Raw genomic sequence first — 17,926 nt, 5'->3', positions numbered from 1 at the left:
TCTCTCTCTCTCTCTCTCTCTCCTCTCTTCTCTTCCTCTCTCTCTCCTCTCTTCTCTTCCTCTCTCTCCTCTTTCTCCCTCTTTCAAATACTGTAAAAATTGTCCAGAATAGCCACCCATTGTTAGAAAACTGGTTGTCTTATACGTGGATGTCCTAGACAATCTGGTATCAATACAGTAGTCTCTTGGTGCTCGGGAGCAAGGAAAATATGAGATCTTAGTCTATGATGAAGCAAGGGAAGAGTCCACAGTGACCCATGTTCAGGCACTAACATGACCCCTGGGTGTGCTTATCATGACTTTAGGCGAGCAAAGAGTGGTCAACCTTGATGACCAATCATAGGGGCATGAGGCATGCCATTTTCACTTAATTATCCTATCGTGAGTCTCAAGATGTACGCTTATATATCCAGTTGCTCCTCCCCTTTACATATATTCGAAATTGATAGCTTTCCATCCCCTTTGTCGTTACGCACCATTGTGTTGCGACCACACCAATTAAAATTCAGTCTCTCTCGCAAATTCAGGAGTAGAGACAACAGCTGCAATGGTTAGGGAAGAGTTCACAGCTTGATGTCATACCGCCTGGACCAGAGCGAATTTGTCCCTATCCTCTAAACGTGTGATGTAAGCTTAGATGGAGAGCTCAGATGCGAGCCTGTTGTTTTGGGAAAATAAATGTGATGACGAGTTCACACCTTAGTGTGATCCAGTGTGGGGCAAACAATGTACCTTTTCATAAAGCACATTACAGTGAATATGACGGTGACGTGTCAGTTGTGAGGCCCTGTATGAACTTGATGTTACCCCAGGTCATTTTACAAGATCAAATTCTGCGCTCTGCCAAAAATGAATACTAATGCTATAAAAAATAAGCTGGAAGATCATCGGAGGCAGCAAAAGGGAGCAGAAAAAAATTGGAGAGCTGCGAAGACAGAACTCATGAATAATTTGCTTATATCAGAGTAAGAATATCATGTTATACCAAAGCTTTTATTTAATTTGGACTAAAGAAGTGCAAAGTAAGAAAAATAATTTTATTTTTTTTGCTGTTTTTTTTTGGAAAATCTTTTTAAAAAATCAGTATTCTCGCTTTCTTGTGAAGTTATAAGGAAGCCATTTGATCTATTGTGGTAAAATTTTTGCATATATTTGTTACACCTTGGCGTATGGCCATTTAGCACCCTTATGCTTGATACCTTTTTTATTTTCAGTCAATTGTGTCGATAGGCATCTCAAAGAAAGAGGGGATCAAGTTGCTCTAATTTGGGAGCGTGATGAACCTGGCACTCATGTATATCTTACCTACAAGTAAGCTTGTGTCTGTTGTGAAGTCTGCATTTAAAAAAAAAGATATTGGAAGGACACTGCATGTTGCAGGTTTTATGCTCAGATTGTGAAGAATTTGTCTTTTTAATGGCTGTACATTAGTAATTTTTTCGTTTTTGGGCCTTTGACACTGCCTGAGTCACCCAAAAAGTAATTACTAAAAAACTTGGTTTGGGAATTGTTCCGAAAAGCAAGCAAAAACTAGCTGTAAATGAAATGAAACCGTTGTCACTAGTATCAGATGCTCCCAGTGTCTGATTGGGGAGCAGGGTTATTACCGCCGGACGCTCCCAGTGTCCGATGGGGTTTAAAGAGTTAACAGACTCTCATTTTGCAAGCAGTAAGTACTTTTCCAGTTTCACTTTTATTGAAATATCGGGGAAAAGGATTATGCATTATAGTTTCTACTTATATTTTTAATTCATATGTGGATTTATTCTTAGAAGCTTGTGACTTATGTTAAGTATGGAATGAGCACTATTTTTGCGACTGCATTTTTTATAGCTGTGAGCTATAATATTCCCCCTGGCTACAATTGATCTCTCTGAAAATGGTAAACTTTGGAAAGACAAATTAATGACATGTAAACCATATGTAAGAATCAAAACCCATCTCTGGTTCTTTTGCAGTTCCGATTTATGCATGTGCCATATATATGGCAATTCATTGGTTTGCAATCAACCATTGATTTTTAAATGAAATGTATGATTTAATTTGACTTGCACTACAATATATTTTGAAAGATTTATGAAACTAAGTTATATCCCAAGACTGTCGTTGAAACTTTTTGTTTCTTTGAAAAAAAAATTAAAAAATTCTACCTTTGTTTACAGAGAACTGTCAGAAATGGTTGGCAGAATTGGCAATCTGCTCCGCAACAGTGGGGTTAAGGCTGGTGATCGGGTGGCAATCTATCTTCCCAAGACACCTATGGCAATTGCTACCATGCTGGCTTGTGCCAGGATTGGTGCTATACACAGTGTTGTATTTGCTGGCTTCAGTGCTGATGCCTTGGCAGGGAGGATACAGGATGGTAATGCTAGTGATGTCAATTTTACTTACTTATGCAATTTTTTATATTAGTCGATGATGATATCTGTTCTTTTTGTTTACATTTAGTATATCGTTGTGTGGAATATTTTTATATCTTGGGGTTTTTGTCTCGTTTCTATTTATCGTTTTGTGGAATATTGTTATATGTTGGTGGTTTTTTCTCATTTACATTTGTATTTGATTAGGTTGTAAGAATTTGTGTCTGATAAAGTTTGTGTTAGTTTTTTATGCTTAAAATCTGATTAACAATTGTTGAGCCTTTCTCTAAAAGAGCAAATTTTATAGTTTTCCTACCTAATAAAGAAAAGCAAAGGTGAGCTGGAAAAGCCAAGTCTAGTCTGAGACATCTTTAACTGGTATTATAGTACTGGTGAAGCTTTTCTCTTTCATATTTAAATTTCGAGTAGAAGGCAGAGAAGGAAGGTTTACTATGTACGTCTCTGCGCTTTCTGATTCACATGACTTGTCCTGACTATTGACAGCCGAGGCACAAACTGTGGTGACAGCTAATCAGACAGTTCGAGGAGGTAGAATCATTGAACTGAAGCAAACAGTGGATGCTGCAGTCAGCAAATGCCCAGGGGTTAAGCAAGTACTGGTCTACAATCGGACTGAAACAAAAGTGCCCATGGGAAAACTGGACATTGATATGGTAGAGGTATGAAAAGCTCACCAGAAATTTTTGCTTGTTTCAGAAGTGAACTTAAGTACAAAGTTTTATTCCCATCATCACATAAACCTTATATCAAACTTAAGCTGTAGGTTGACTGTACTACAAATTTTGCTCCAACTAATGCTACTCATCTGCAGAAGAATTTGACTTTCATATCTCTTTAACTGTGTTGTAATTGTGAAATTGTATTATCTCTCCTCAAAATTTGGAAGTTTTACCAAAAAGTTTGTCACTCTATAAATTTGCATCTGTCTCTGCAATTATTGCAGGCCATGGCTCATGAATCGCCAGACTGTCCCGTGGAAGAGCGGAACAGCGAAGATACACTTTTCATGCTGTACACTTCTGGCAGCACTGGAAAGCCAAAGGGGATCACACATTCCACAGCTGGGTATTTGCTCTATACCAATGTCACATTTAAGGTAATGATAGTAACTGGTTTGTGTGTTTAAATATTGTACAAAGTTTGAAATATTACATGTGTGTTTGTTGTAAGGTTGTTGTGGAACTGAATGCTCTGTGAGTTTGTTTTCTTAAATTCTCCCTGTTTTTTGTGTCATACTGAGGATGGCAGTCTTAAGGCCTCTTGATAGTTATCTTGTAAAGTAAGATTTTCATGTAACACAAGAAGAGAGAAGTAGCAGGAAATGTTGGATGAAATGGTTTAGTTTGTGGGGCACGATTTATTTCTCTAAAGTCAGTCAATTTGAGACGACTGCCTTTGGACCAGTGGTCATTTTCAGTTTATTTCTTTTTTAACCCTTTAAAAATTGTTTTCTCTTTTTATAAACTCTAAAGTGATAATGAATTCGGATGTTAGCATAGAGTTTAATTGATATAAGTTGACTGACATTGGCAAAACACTGTTCTTTATAGAAAAGTTTTGATGTATGCTTGAATATAGAACTTTGTTTACTCAAAGTTTGCCATTAGTCAGTCTGATGTTAATTAACGACCAGACTTTTTTTCCTGATGCAAATTAAGATTTGGTCTTTTCCACATGAAAAAAAAGCATGCAAAATTTCTTTTCCTGTCTTTAATGTCATGTATGTTCAGTTTTTTTTTTATCAGAATGGGGAGCACGTTTACCTGTTTTAACTTCTTTTTATGATTTTCTTTTGCAATATATATGTCTACACGGCTATAATTGTAGTTGTTCAGATTTAGTTCTATGTTGACATGTTGTAATCCAAACTTTATTACCTCTCTACCTATGGGATGCATACTTTTAGCTGTTATACTGTGTCAATGCTGTGCAGTTCCGCATTCTTTTATCCATACTGGGGAATTAGTTTTCATTTGAAAGTTTTGCATTTGCTCCTGAGTAGGGCATGTTGTGTGTTTTTGTAGTTTATGAATCTTTCTTCTGCTTAGGGAAATGCTTATTTATATATCACTAGCCATGTGATTCAACCGCCTAAGTGACAACATTTTCGAAAATCGCTTTTTGATCTGTTTATGTAGAACAACCTTTGATACATCTTATGTTAAAATCCCGAGTTAAAAAGATTACTGCAAAGTGTTTCAATCCTTCACTAAATCAACCACCTATATCACACCAGTCCCCAATTTCCATGTGATTCAGCCGCCCAAGTGCCAGTTTTGCAGCCCGGTGGCAAATGGGTGGTTGAATCACGTAGGCGGCATGACCCACACGACTGTGGCCTTTGTCAAAGCACACTGGAGGGTAACATCAAAATAAAGTGCTGCCTTTGCTAACTTCACGTCAGTCAGATCGTACTGTATCGGTTTCCAGAAGATTTTGTTAAGGCGGTTTGCATAATCTATCACTAGGTTTGGTAGTGTAGTTGAGAAAGGGCAAGATGGCATCAAAGAATATTAAATGTTAATACTGACTCGACCAATAATAATAATAATAAATAACATTTATACTGCGCATTTTCATTTTCTAAAAGATGCTCAATGCGCATTACAACGAAAAAGACATCACGTCTTAAAGATTAATCGACAAGTGCGTACATAAAACAACGTATTATACATATAATATAAATGCATATGTGTACAATTTTATATGAGAAAAATAGTCTCGCAGTGAGGTTGAAAATGTGTTCACTAAAAAAAACAATGCAATAAAAATTCACGAACGGTCACAATAAAGTTGAAACGTGAGTAACTAGAAACATTCTTTAAAACATTAATTCTATACAGATAGAAAAACATTTCCATTCTCTCTCTCTCTCTCTCTCTCTTTCTCTCTCTCTCTCTCTCTCTTTCTCTCTCTCTCTCACTCTCTCTCTCTTTCTCTCTCTTTCTCTCTCTTTCTCTCTCCCTCTATCTCTCTCTCTTTTCTCTCCCTATCTCTCTCTCTCTTTTTCTCTCTCTCATTCTCACACGCTATTTCTTCAGTCTCACACGCTATTTCTTCAGTCTCACAGACTGGCGTACACATGCATATATATATCACAGTACATCATTAAGACAGGTATGCTTTTGTGAATAAAAAATGCTTCAGCTGATTTTTGAAAATGGAAATTGTTGGGGCAGATCTTATTTTATATGACCAAGTGGGTATGTTGTGGCAAAAGCTACTAACGAATGATTTAAAAAAAAAAGTTTTTAATTGACTGGTAAGGGGCGTTTGTTTCATATTCGGCACAACTATTGGAAAATATTTTTATCACGACTTTTTGCGTTTCCTCATTTACTTTAAGTGTGCGCCCCTTGCTGTGTCTGTCATGTGTCATTCTTGAATCATTGATTAATGTTCCAGGTAGATGATACTTAATTTGTCTCTCGGAAAAAAAAAGCAACCCATAAACATAATATTCACCCCGAAAATTCTCTCTTCAACAAACCTTCAAATTCAATTCTCCAGCTCTACACTTTAATTTGACACACATCTCATACATTTTACCTACATGCAAAACAATAAGTTTGAACACAGCTGTCCTCTCACAGTGGTTATTCGTGACTGTTGCCTAGACAGTTTACATGAATTGGAGATGGAACTCCGCGATTGTCAAATTACCAGAGAGCAGAAGAGGACAAGCAATTTTTTGATAAGCAATTCTTTGACAAACTTGACAAAGTTGCTTTCCCATTACTATAGACAGAATACAGGCAAAGTCTATCTTTATTAACACTTTCAAACCCTCAGAGGCCTTTATAGAGAGTACCAAAGCAAACGGAAAGAGTCACACATTGTCCCAGACGACTTTAGAGAGATATAAAAGAGCAACATGTTGTTGTATAAATGTCGGAAGGATCAATGTGATGTATGCACGGTAGGAGAAAAAATCTAACAAGAAGCTTGCACATAACCCGGTGGATGGGACCACATTATGTCAAGTGTGCTTGCACTTAGAAGCGGATTTATTAGTATGGTATTGAACGCATCTGCGGCACTATGTCGTAACAGGACCAAATTAGCTGTCTATTTTTTTTTAAATTTGGTAACTAAAGATATGAAGTGTCCTGGTTGGCACCAAGGAGAAGGTCCATTGATTGCCCATGAATTCTCTTCTAAACTTCTTGTGTCAGTAACTTCCTGGAGGAGCCTACTGACAATACAGAAATAAAAGTTTTCTGCTTCTCCTGAAAAATTTGTCGCTTGGCACTTAAGCGGTTGAATCACGCGGCTAGTGATTTATAAAAGTGTGTTATTTCTATCAGTTCCCTAAAATATGTGATATTATTTCATCTCAGCATGCATTTGACTACAACCCCGGTGAAATATTTGGTTGTGTGGCTGACATTGGATGGATCACTGGTCATAGCTATGCGTTGTATGGACCACTGTCCAATGGGGGAACAACATTGCTCTTTGAGAGCACTCCTTTGTATCCAGATCCAGGTACAATATTTCTTATCAATGGCATTTCTCTTGAAGTCAAATTTAAAGCTGAAGTAATGTCCTGTACCTAACACTCCTCCAGTGGGTTTCCCCATACATACTGCTTTCACTTTGTGTGCCAGGGATGCATCCAGCCTCATCCATGCACTGTGTCAAATCTACACTTTTATTTTTTGACAGGAGACAAAATTAGATGTGCAAATGGGGTATGAAAGATATATAGTTGAAAGCATCAGTCTCAATATTATCAAATATGTTGTTTTCAACATTTGAGAAAGTCACTAAATTCTTAACACATTTAGCGCTTTTGTCGCCAGGCCGTAGTATGCGTTCATTACTGCTGGCGGCTTTAGTTGCCAACTCAACCAAGCACACTTAACATATTTAAACAACGAACGGAGCTATTTCACTAAAGTAAATACCTAAGGAAGTCACTCTGTGTCGTGATGGCTGAATGGTTGATGAAACTTAATTCAAAGCGTGTTTCTTGGGAAGTGCAGGTTTTTAAAAGTTCTTATAAATTCTACCATGGCTTCAGCTTTCGAAGCTAGTGCAGTACTTGAGAGTTTTTCCCGTTATATGAGCCTGTGGCACTGTAAGTGTGAATTGTTTGAGTGTGCTGTCCTGACTAACAGCTGGAGGTGTGTAGTCAGTAGTAGATACGTGTACTGCAGTGGTTGAGTAGTTACTGAGCTCATGAATAATGTTAAGCAATGTTAGGAACAGAACATTCTTGGTGAACGGTTGGTTGAGTGTTTCCCTGTGCAGGATTTGTCCCCCTTATCTAGAAAAGCAGGATGCTGGGCTGTGATGACCAGCACTGGCGTGTTCCTATTGTCTATATCCTCATATTGTGTAACATGTGGTTTTCATGTAACCTCTAAATTTATGTATATGCTCATTTTCACTGCTACTGTAACTCAAATTTCCACAAGGAGATCTATAAAAATTTCCATTTTTTCCCCCTAATGATTGGTAACATGGCTTTTTGTTTTACATTGTCTTTTCATGTTTGAGATTAATGAGTACTGGAGGTTATGGTCCGCATGGACAATGCTTGGTGAAGAAAACCGCTCTCACATCTCTTGTTGGTCCATTAATTGTCTCCGACTAGCTTGCTTTAAGGGAAGGATAGTTGTGAAAGCTGAATATAGTTAAACTGCGACTTGAAAAAATTTTTGAGGATTGTTTACTTATTTATTTTGTTAAAGGGAAAATTCAAATCTTGCAAAAATGCCATGAAGATGTGTATTGAGTTTTTACCTGTGTCATGCTTTAGGTCGCTATTGGGAGATGGTCGAGAGGCTCAAGCTGGATCACATATACCTGGCTCCAACTTCATTGCGTATGTTGTTGAAAGCTGGAGATGAGTATGTGAAAAAATACGATAGGTCAAGTTTGCGCAAATTGGGATGTGGTGAGTAATGCAGTTCATATTTACTGCTTAGAATTTTGGTGTACAGTGGAACTCGGATTCAACGAGCTCGGATTCAACGAGAACTCGGATTCAATGAGATGAGATAGGTTCCCCGTTTTTTTTCTTCTTTAAAATCAATAAAAATAAACCGGATTCACCCCGTTTTTTTTCTTCTTTGAAATCAATAAAAATAACCCGGATTCAACGAACACTTATACCAGCGAGCTCGGATTCAACGAGGTCGCTTCCAGGGTGAACAGACCCCGCAGGCGTGGCTTCGCTCATTTTTCTCCCAGAACGAACTTTATCTATTCCCGGAAACCATCCATTGCACCTGCATCATGAACCATTATTCACTTACCCGATTGCATGCAACAAATCATTTGCCTTTTTTTATACCAACACATGCGTTGTTGGCACGTGCACGTGTCTACTGTGGCTTGTATCGGGGTCAGATGCGCGGCTTGCACACGTGTGGCTGTGTGTGCGTGTCAGGGGGGGGGGGGGGGGCACTCGCAGTCCGGGCGTTGAACGTCGCAGATACAAACGCGTCACAGTCTTTTTTTTTCCCTCGGCAACTGATCATTATTACAATGATAAGCTAGTCTTGACTTAAATCTACGTAGATCTATTGAATTGTGCGCTAGTCTATGGAATCAAAAGTTGCCGTATGCTAGGCTGTACACAGCAATACAACTTTTTGGTAAACAATCCAGATGACACAGGCGTGTGCATTTTATATCTTTCTACATTACTTGCTCAGTGCCTGTAATTATCTACTCAAAACCTCGTGTTTGCTATAACGAACACTTGGATTCAACGAGATTTTAGGTCAGGTCCGCCGACCTCGTTGAATCCGAGTTCCACTCTATAGGTTTTGGTGATTGTTGAGGATTTTTCAGAATCTAAACTTGACAGTTTAAAGAGTAGTAGCTGAAAGATCTCATTTGTTATTTTTCACTATGGACACATTGTTTTTATGTGTAATAAAAATGCCATCATTATTTGTTGGTGGGCACCCATTATATGTCCTGCTTCTTTAGAATGCATCTTGTTGTTTCTTCTTTTCCTCAGCATTGAATGACAAATATGGCATAATTGTTTTTTTATTTTACGTAAAGGATTGTTGTAAATTGTTTACATGTTTACAACCAAAACTGAGAAAGATTTGCACTTCTGAAACCTTGATGTACTTTTTAAAGAATGATTATCAACTTTGTCTTATCATTTATGCTCAAGAAATGTACCGTGTCTAGAAATTATGTTCAGTTTGTTGTTTCTTTGGAGACTGACTTGAATCAACAGTTATCTATGTGGAGAAATATACATTTTGGCCTTCGACATTTGACATTCTAATGGAATATTTACTATGTCCTGTTTTGTCAGAAAAATTCTTGCTGTAGCTAAGTTTCTTCTTTCTTTGCATAAATACTTTTTTGCTTTGGAAGTTTGTGATTAAGCACTTGTAATATCTTCATGTACTTTATATGAAGAACAATATGTTCTGCAGTTTGGTTTAAAAGATAAATACTTTTCCTGAGTTTTACAGCTTACTCTTCCTTTTATGTTTCTGTTGTAATTAGTGGACCATATGTTGTTATTGTTGTCAGTCCAGTAGCCTTTTAGCATGTGCCCTTCGGTTCAATGCCATGGGTAAAATAATAATAGTGTTTTCGACATTTGTTCTTTGCTGCAGTATAAGGTACTGGAGGGGAATGGAAGAATAAGCTTCTCTTGAAGATCCTGTACTTTGGGCCATTCGAAGAGGAGATATCGGACTGTTTTGTAGACATGGTCGCAATGCAAGGACATGGGTGTTTTTTTCCCGGGTTGATTCTGTTTAGTTGTTGGTTCCCTTCTGTTGAGGGCATTTATGCTGTGAGTTCAGTTCACCTTGCTCATGTGATAATAAATTTGCCATCATTTCATTAATTTTTCTCTGCAGTTTTCCTCGATGATTTTTGTTGTTTTGAATGGTCTTGGTTTGATTGTTTTTTCTAGATGGGATCCTTTTTTGGTTAGTGTGTCTGCATTGATTTTACTGGAAGTGTTTGTTTGTCCTGGGATCTACTGTAGAGCAAGCCTTATATCCAGTGCCCGTTGGCAGGATCAGATCTGTTTGGTTCAGTTCGGTTTGGTTGTCAAGGGTAGCACAAAACGACGATGACCTTCTAGAACTAACACGTTGGTTCTCAAGTACGCGAGTCGGGCAATCGGTTTGAGGCAGGGGTCAGTCTATTGTGTGCACTGAAGCAGGCAGAAATCAAACCGAACCAATTCAGACTGGACCGGACTGAACTGAACTGATCCTTCAATGGGCACTGCCTATTACAGCAGAGGAGAAGAGAAGATGGTCAGCTGTTAAAATGATGTGGTGGACTTCCTCACTGTCTGTCTCACAGTTTTTCTTAGTCTGCAAGGCTGATGTGGAATCACTGAAAACAGCAATATTTTTTTAAAGGATGTCAAGTCAGTTTTAAAAATGTTGTGTAAGTGCTTTAAGGTAGCTTGAATTCCTAGAAGTTCTCCTTCAGAGTTTGAACATAAAGATCTATTTGCGTCAAAAGACTCATAAGAACTTCCATCGGGAAAACAAATCCTTATCCCACTGCCAGGTTTAGTGGGCCATATAAACTACACAGCTTTAACTTTAAAGTGGTTCATTTACAGTCCTGACATTTGGAGATTTTGTACATGCATTCCTATTATGTGCTTAAGCTGGCCTTTTTGTTTCATGGATTATGTTGGTACCCCATGGCTATTTTATGTTTCCAGTTGGTGAGCCCCTAAATAGTGAAGCCTGGGAGTGGTACTACAATGTTGTTGGGGAGAAAAGATGTGACATCATAGACACATGGTGGCAGACAGGTACGTACAACTGTTCCTTTGACCCTTTGGTTAGTTACATTTCCGGTAGTACATTAAATTAGCACTTGAATGGGTAAATTATAATTATATTCATTTGTACACAAGTTAGATTTTATGTGGATTATTGATTCTGGGATTTTCAGAGAGTGTTTCGGTGTCTCCACTTAGTGATAGTGTCTTTGTTTTGCCAAGTTTTTGTACCGTATGTGAAGGCATTTGGTACAAAATCGCGCTATCTACCTGGGTACACAAAGTTGTTTCACAATCGCTGTGAGGGCTGAAAGTAACGTTATTTTGTTGTTTTAAAAAATATTTTCCTTTTATTCTGGCAGAGACGGGTGGCATTTGTATTAGTCCACGACCATCAGAGCCTGGTGCAGAGATCCGACCAGGGATGCCCATGCGCCCGATGCTGGGGATTGACTTGGCCTTGGTTGATACACAAGTGAGCCTCTCTTTTATTTTTTTCCTCTTCTTCTCAGCTAGTTACGATTTTGAATAAAATTTCAAGTGCCATTTCGGTTTAGATCTTTCATTTGGCCTGCTCATTTCAAATTGCCAACGTTGGGTTTTGCGGATTGTTTTTGTTGAATGTGTATCTTTTATGTATTAAGTACGAATTTTACACCATGGACCAGACAGAAGTTACACGCAGCTGAAAAAAATGAGCTATATGAGTGAAATGTTCCTTTAGACTGAGGTCACTTTTGCAGTTTATCCTTAGACTTAGTCATGGGAAAAGAACTAAATTCCATCGTAGGGAATGTTAACTTTGTGACTTTAGAAACAAAAAAATTATTTTAAGTGCCAATTGTAGACTGAATTAGGGCTGACATTGAGGTTACTGGACCATTTCTTCTCTCTCTTCCCCTGAAGTACTGACAAATGTGACAATTACTTTAATAAAATCTGAGCCCTCTGATATTCTTTAACCTGTTTAAGAACCCGGATTTGCGTAAAATCTGATTTTTCCCTTCAATTCCTTGGTCATGGGTCATATGCAACTTATCGTAAATCACTTTAAAATACACATTATGCAGTGGAATTCGGTTTCAACAAACTCCTATTCAACGTAGGGCGTTGGATTCCCCTTTTTTTATCCATAAAACCAGTAAAAATAATTCAGATTCAACGAACACATAAATGAGCAAGCAAGGAGTCAGCAAAGTCGCTTCCAGGGTGAACTGCTCTATGCGTCCAATCAGCGGCCTCCTTTCATACCAACACATGCGTTGTTCACAGGCACCCATGTCTTTGTATGTGTCGGTGTCGGACGGGGGCCAGCACACGTATGACGTGTGACTGTGTGTGCGTGTGATTAGGGGGATGGGAGGGGGGGCACTAGCGGTCCGGGCGTGGAACGTCAGTAGAGATACAAATGCGACATAGTTATTTTTTTCACGGCTACTGATCAATATTACAGTGATAGGGCTAATCTTGACATAGATTCACGAAATGAATTATGTGCTACACTTTGGAGTCAAACGTTTCCGTATGCTAGGCTCTACACAGTATCATAACTTGTTTGGCAAACAATATGCTGTGGAAAGGAATGATTTGAACTGAGCCCTGATTGCAGAAGCCTGGCCAACGTTCACATCACTATGGGTGGTGAAAGACGGGAATGTGCTGCTGTTATTAACGACAATGACATACAACAGTTAATTGAGGAGCATTCCAAGCCAGAGGACCCAGTGATCTATACGGATGGATCAGTCGAGAGGGGTGAGAGAAGTGGGTGGGGTTTTGTGGTGTACAGTGGGAACAAAAAGGTTCATAGCATGTCAGGGGCCATAGAAAGAACAACTCCAAGCATGAAAATGAAGATTGAAATACAAGACCAAGAACTACCCGTCTCATTATTGTCACAGACTCCTAGAGCATCCTGCGAAGGGTTGGGAAAGGGCTGCTTCGGAGTGAATGGATAAACCCAATACAACACTCATCACTTACAGCCATCACGTGGATATTCTGTCCTGGGCACTCTGGAGTGAAGGGCAATGAGGAGGCTGATAGGCTGGCAGGCAGTGCCGTGGTTGATGGTTAGGTGAAATTTGACAAAGGAGAAGTGTTGAAGACCCTGGAGTAAAAGTTCCAGGATGAGGAAGACAGGGAGACAGCAGAACACCATGCAATCATTAGAATGCGGGAAATGGGCATAGAGAGGGGAGAAGGAAGAAAGGAAGGATTATCTGGAAAGGAAAGACGTCGCCATAATCAAACATCCACCGGAACAATCAGTATGGATACCTTGCGGACTTTGGTGCTGGGAGGAACTGAGCACTTATGGACCTGTCTGGTGTGCAAAGACGTTGTTGCCCAGGACAGGTAATACCTTATAGATGATAGATGATACGGACGTGCATTTGAACGATTCAGTCCTTTTGCACAGTGTGTGCTTGGTAGAGTTCAGTATATTTTCCTAGAATTTTCCAGCATTTTTTTGGTATCAAAGAAACCAAAACGCCTCTCATTTGAAACCAAACTACTTCGATGAAGAAAGCCGAATGCATTATACATTACTTGCTTGATGCCTGTAATTATCTACACAAAAGCTCATATTTGCGATAACGAACACTTGGTTTCAATGAAATTGAAGGTCAGGCCCAACAACTTTGTTGAATACGAGTTCTTCTGTATAACGGTGCGCATTTGCAATATTTGTGCTACTTAAAAATACACATTTTTATTTTAAAAATTATTTATAAACATGTTTAATTGTTGCGATCAGTTCATAATGTAATAATGGGGTTCTGGAGCTTCTGATACCCCCCCCCCCAACTCTGATTTATAGGGAGGATTTTGAGGAAAACTCCTATTTTTGGTCATAGAGGGCAGGTCTGTTCCCACAACAGTGTAGGCCTGCTGGGGGTGTTGATAATGAGTGAGTTGTTGATTCTTCAGACAGATCCTAGACGTTTCAATTAAATTGAGAGCCAGGAGTTGCACTTTTCTCTTTGATGATGTTTAGTATGTGAGATTGTGCAGTACCGTCTGTTTTCAACAGAAAATATTTGCAATGATGAAGTGGTCATCATCTGCTTTGTACTGCTTTTCCGATATTTTAGAGTTCCTGCACCTTCAGACTTTTTGACAGCCGTAAAGGTGGAAATGAAGTTTTGTGTACAGTTGTCTGAAAGAAAGTTTCCCTTTCATTTATTCTTATAGTCCTTTATTTATCCTGTTTGATCAGGCTGGCATCATATTAAATCAATTGAAGGAAAAATAAAGAAGGTTTCTGTTGCTCAATGATACTAAGAAATAGTTTTTTAAATGCTAATACTGTCATGACTTGTGGTCTTATTTTGTATCCGTACAATTGTGGTCTAATCATTGATGTGTTTCCCCGATATAGTTGTTTTTGCGTGTTCCTGGGTGTTAATATTTACATAAATAAATGTGTGCACTTTTCTAGGGTGCAGAAGTGACCGGGGAGGACTGTGAGGGAGCTCTGTGCATTCGCCGCCCGTGGCCGGGCATTGCCAGGACCATCCATGGTGATCATCAGCGATATTTTGAGACATACTTCAAGCCTATGCCAGGTGAGGAATGGTACTATATATTTCAGTGATTGCAACTTTCCATGGATCTGAGGATGTCCACTTTTTAGAGGTCACAGAATTTTGTTCATCCTTATCCCCAGTTCATCCTCTATGTACTATTATTGATGTGTTTAGAGAACTTTTCTCTTTTGTGGGATAGTGCTTTTGTATTACAGCTTTCCATTCAAGTTGTAAAAAAGCATTTCTTTGTGTTATGTGTAGGCAATATTTAAATTTCCGTTCGTCTGGTTTTGTCTCACTGATATGCCTCAGAGTGTGTGATGGTTGTCTTCTTCTAATTTTATGTGATGTTCCAGTCAGTTTACAGTTTAGGTCTACATTCATGTGTGTACACTAGAATATATATTCTTGACATACTTGTGCTGTTGAAAATGTTTGCCTTTCTTGCTTGTGAAGCCGGGAGCTTCGATTTTCTGTAGTCTGACATTTTTAGGTAGACATGTAGTGTGCTGGCCTCTATTTATGTGAGTGTACTCTATCGTGGTGCTTTTATGAAATATTAGGTAGGAAGGCTCCTTGCCGGAGATGTGCTGATTTGGAAAGACTGTAGTGTGTACTTTGCTTGCAGTGACTCAGTTGAGGGCCTGTGTTATCATGTACCTGCTGATTTATCTTTAATTTTCATTCTTTTTATTCTATTTTAGAGTTCCAAGATAAATGATTAGATTGTTGGAAAGTGTGTAAGTCCAATGAATGCTGTTTATAAATCTATTGTGTAATATTGTGCCAATGAATTGCTGTTTCATTATCTATAGTGTAATATTGTGTATCAATAATGAAAGTGAACCTGTGCTTCAACTATCAACTCCTGCACAGGCATGTACTACACTGGAGATGGTGCACACAGACACAAGGGGGGCTACTACCAGATCACAGGTCGCATGGATGATGTTCTTAACGTCAGCGGCCATCGTCTTGGGACAGCTGAGATTGAGGATGTTATGGTATGCATTATGAAACCTGGTTGGAGTGTGATCCTCTGGGTCCATAAGCTGTTAAAATAATAGGGGTTACATGGGGTTTGATTTGAGAGACTAAATTCCACCTTTCTCCTATTTTCGCACCATTTGTTCAGTCTTTTTTATATGAGCTTTTGCCTATAGGTGGGTACCTAAAATGTAGTACAGAGGGTTGATAAAGTTTTTAATATTCCATTTTTACTTGGATTTTTCTATTCATGTATATCTCCTCCTACAAAAACATGTATTTTACAGACCTACAGATGGCACACTAAGAGGTGTAACTGGCGTTGCATAACATCAAGTCAAGTTCTTTCGGACATAACTATGATGACATTTTTTAAAGAATTTGAACATACAAAATTATTTTAAGCTTTCTTATTGCTTTAATTTTCAAACATAAGCATGAAGAGCTTATAAAATATTATGCTCGTTCCCGGGCCCCAAAATGGTCGATAGAAATGAAGTCACAGGGAATCGAAGTTGCCTTGCAAAATAATGACTACACGAGTAATGCTCGAAAATTAAAATCTAGAAGGCTCACAAAGAAAGAAGAGCTACAGATATCATTGTTCCTGATATAGCACAACAAATAGTGTAATTATAGAGTAGTAAAAATGTAGAAGGACGAGTTTCTCAGGAATTACTTCATTGTTGAACTTGATGACAGAAAAAGTATGAACTCGAAGTGTCATGTTTTGAATTCTAAAAATACATTGTTTTCAGAACTAAAAATATTTGTAAGATTTCTTCTGGTGGCCCGACTGCTATTTCTCTGCTCCCATAGCTGAAACATCATATTAAGCACAACATATACAAATTTCAAAGCTGAAGCACCATTTTTATTGGAATAGGAAGGATTTTGTAAGGTATTATATATAGAAACCCCCACCTATTGGCAAAGGCTCATATGTGAAAAGCTTTTAATTTGTTGTTGTTATAGAAATTACTACCTGAGTAAACATTTAGTCAGCCATGCTATATTCACTTTTGGTAAAATGGATTGGTTAGGCAAAAGGGGCAAAGGGAGGGGTATTGAGGGGGTGGGGGGGGGGAGGGGGGACGGGCATTGAAAAGCACCTTTTCTATATTTATGTCATTTTTTTTTTTTTTTTGGTCTTTCTGTTTATCTTGCTTTTTCTAAGAACTGTTTGTGTCACGACGTTGTGGAATCAGGCGCTCGTCAATTTTTGGGCATGTGGAGTTATTGGTATTATCTTAAAACTTGTTCTATTGTCTTGCTATCGGTGAAAAAAATGCCCATCTATCTTATATGAAAGTCAAGATATTTGAGATTGAAGAAGGTGGGTCGCCTGGTTTCAAAGGTAAAATTAGCAAGAAAATGGTAGCCAAAGTTTGGTTATTTCCATAGCTTGATAGTCCGTGGAAACTGAAAATTTACATTTTTTGTGCCTTTAATCAACGTTTTTCAGTAAATCCCAGAAATGTGTTCTTTTGGACAACAATGGTGTTATGCCAAAAAACAAAAATTCGATAAAATTACCAAACTGGCAGAAAAATGCCAGTTTCTTCAATTTAATTATTTTGACGAGCGCCTGATTTCACCACACTGCCATATGTTTGACTTTTTTGTGTTTATGTATTTCTTTTTAACTAAAGCAAATTAAAAAAACTACCTGTGGGCTGAAGGGAGACATCATCATCATTGCCTTTCTCACCCTGGGTCAGGATATAGGCCACGAACAAACACTTTGCACCTTTCCCTATCCTGGACTAGTCGCTTGATGTCACTCCATGTCTTCCCACTTTTCTGTACATCGATTTCTGCGACTCTTCTCCAGGATCCACGTGGTCTTCCCCTTGATCTTTTGCCCTTTGGGTTCCAATCTAACACTTTCCTTGTTATGCAGCTGCTCGACTTCTGCGCGACTTCCTGAAAGTGTGTCCAATCCATCGCCAACTCCTTCTTCCCACATCATCTCTGACTGGGCTCTGTCTCGTTCTTCTTAATACTTCCTCGTTGGTGATCCTGTCTGCCCAACTGATCTTCAGTAGCTTCCTCAGACACTTGTTTAAGAAAACCTGAATCCTCTTTATGCACGTCTGAGATGCGTTCTACGTCTCACATCCATTTCAAGACTGACTTCACATCTGAGTTGAAGATTCTCACTTTGACCATGTGATAAGTGAGGTATCCCTGGTCCTCCAAATCCTATTCAAAGAAATAAATGCAGTCTGTGCCTTTCCAATGCAAGACTTTATTTCAGCGCCTGTTCCTCCCTCTCTGTC

General features: G+C 38.7%; 1 protein-coding gene across 1 annotated transcript in view; it reads left to right on the top strand.

The window, feature by feature from the left end:
* The window catches only part of LOC101846469 (acetyl-coenzyme A synthetase 2-like, mitochondrial), a 31,989-nt gene that overhangs the window by 5,000 nt on the left and 9,063 nt on the right, over nucleotides 1-17,926 (top strand). Inside the window, exons 2-11 of the mRNA XM_005110824.3 lie at nucleotides 1,215-1,311; nucleotides 2,163-2,362; nucleotides 2,865-3,040; nucleotides 3,325-3,477; nucleotides 6,722-6,869; nucleotides 8,149-8,286; nucleotides 11,062-11,154; nucleotides 11,487-11,599; nucleotides 14,570-14,696; nucleotides 15,534-15,661. Of these exons, the coding sequence (XP_005110881.1) occupies nucleotides 1,215-1,311; nucleotides 2,163-2,362; nucleotides 2,865-3,040; nucleotides 3,325-3,477; nucleotides 6,722-6,869; nucleotides 8,149-8,286; nucleotides 11,062-11,154; nucleotides 11,487-11,599; nucleotides 14,570-14,696; nucleotides 15,534-15,661 (1,373 nt within the window). The remainder of the gene's footprint in view (nucleotides 1-1,214; nucleotides 1,312-2,162; nucleotides 2,363-2,864; nucleotides 3,041-3,324; nucleotides 3,478-6,721; nucleotides 6,870-8,148; nucleotides 8,287-11,061; nucleotides 11,155-11,486; nucleotides 11,600-14,569; nucleotides 14,697-15,533; nucleotides 15,662-17,926) is intronic.

This window comes from Aplysia californica, unplaced genomic scaffold (genome assembly GCF_000002075.1).
Source record: "Aplysia californica isolate F4 #8 unplaced genomic scaffold, AplCal3.0 scaffold00950, whole genome shotgun sequence".
Classification (NCBI taxonomy): Eukaryota; Metazoa; Mollusca; class Gastropoda; order Aplysiida; family Aplysiidae; genus Aplysia; species Aplysia californica.
The sequence above is the reverse complement of the archived record's forward strand: the minus strand, read 5'-3'. Positions and strand labels throughout refer to the sequence as shown.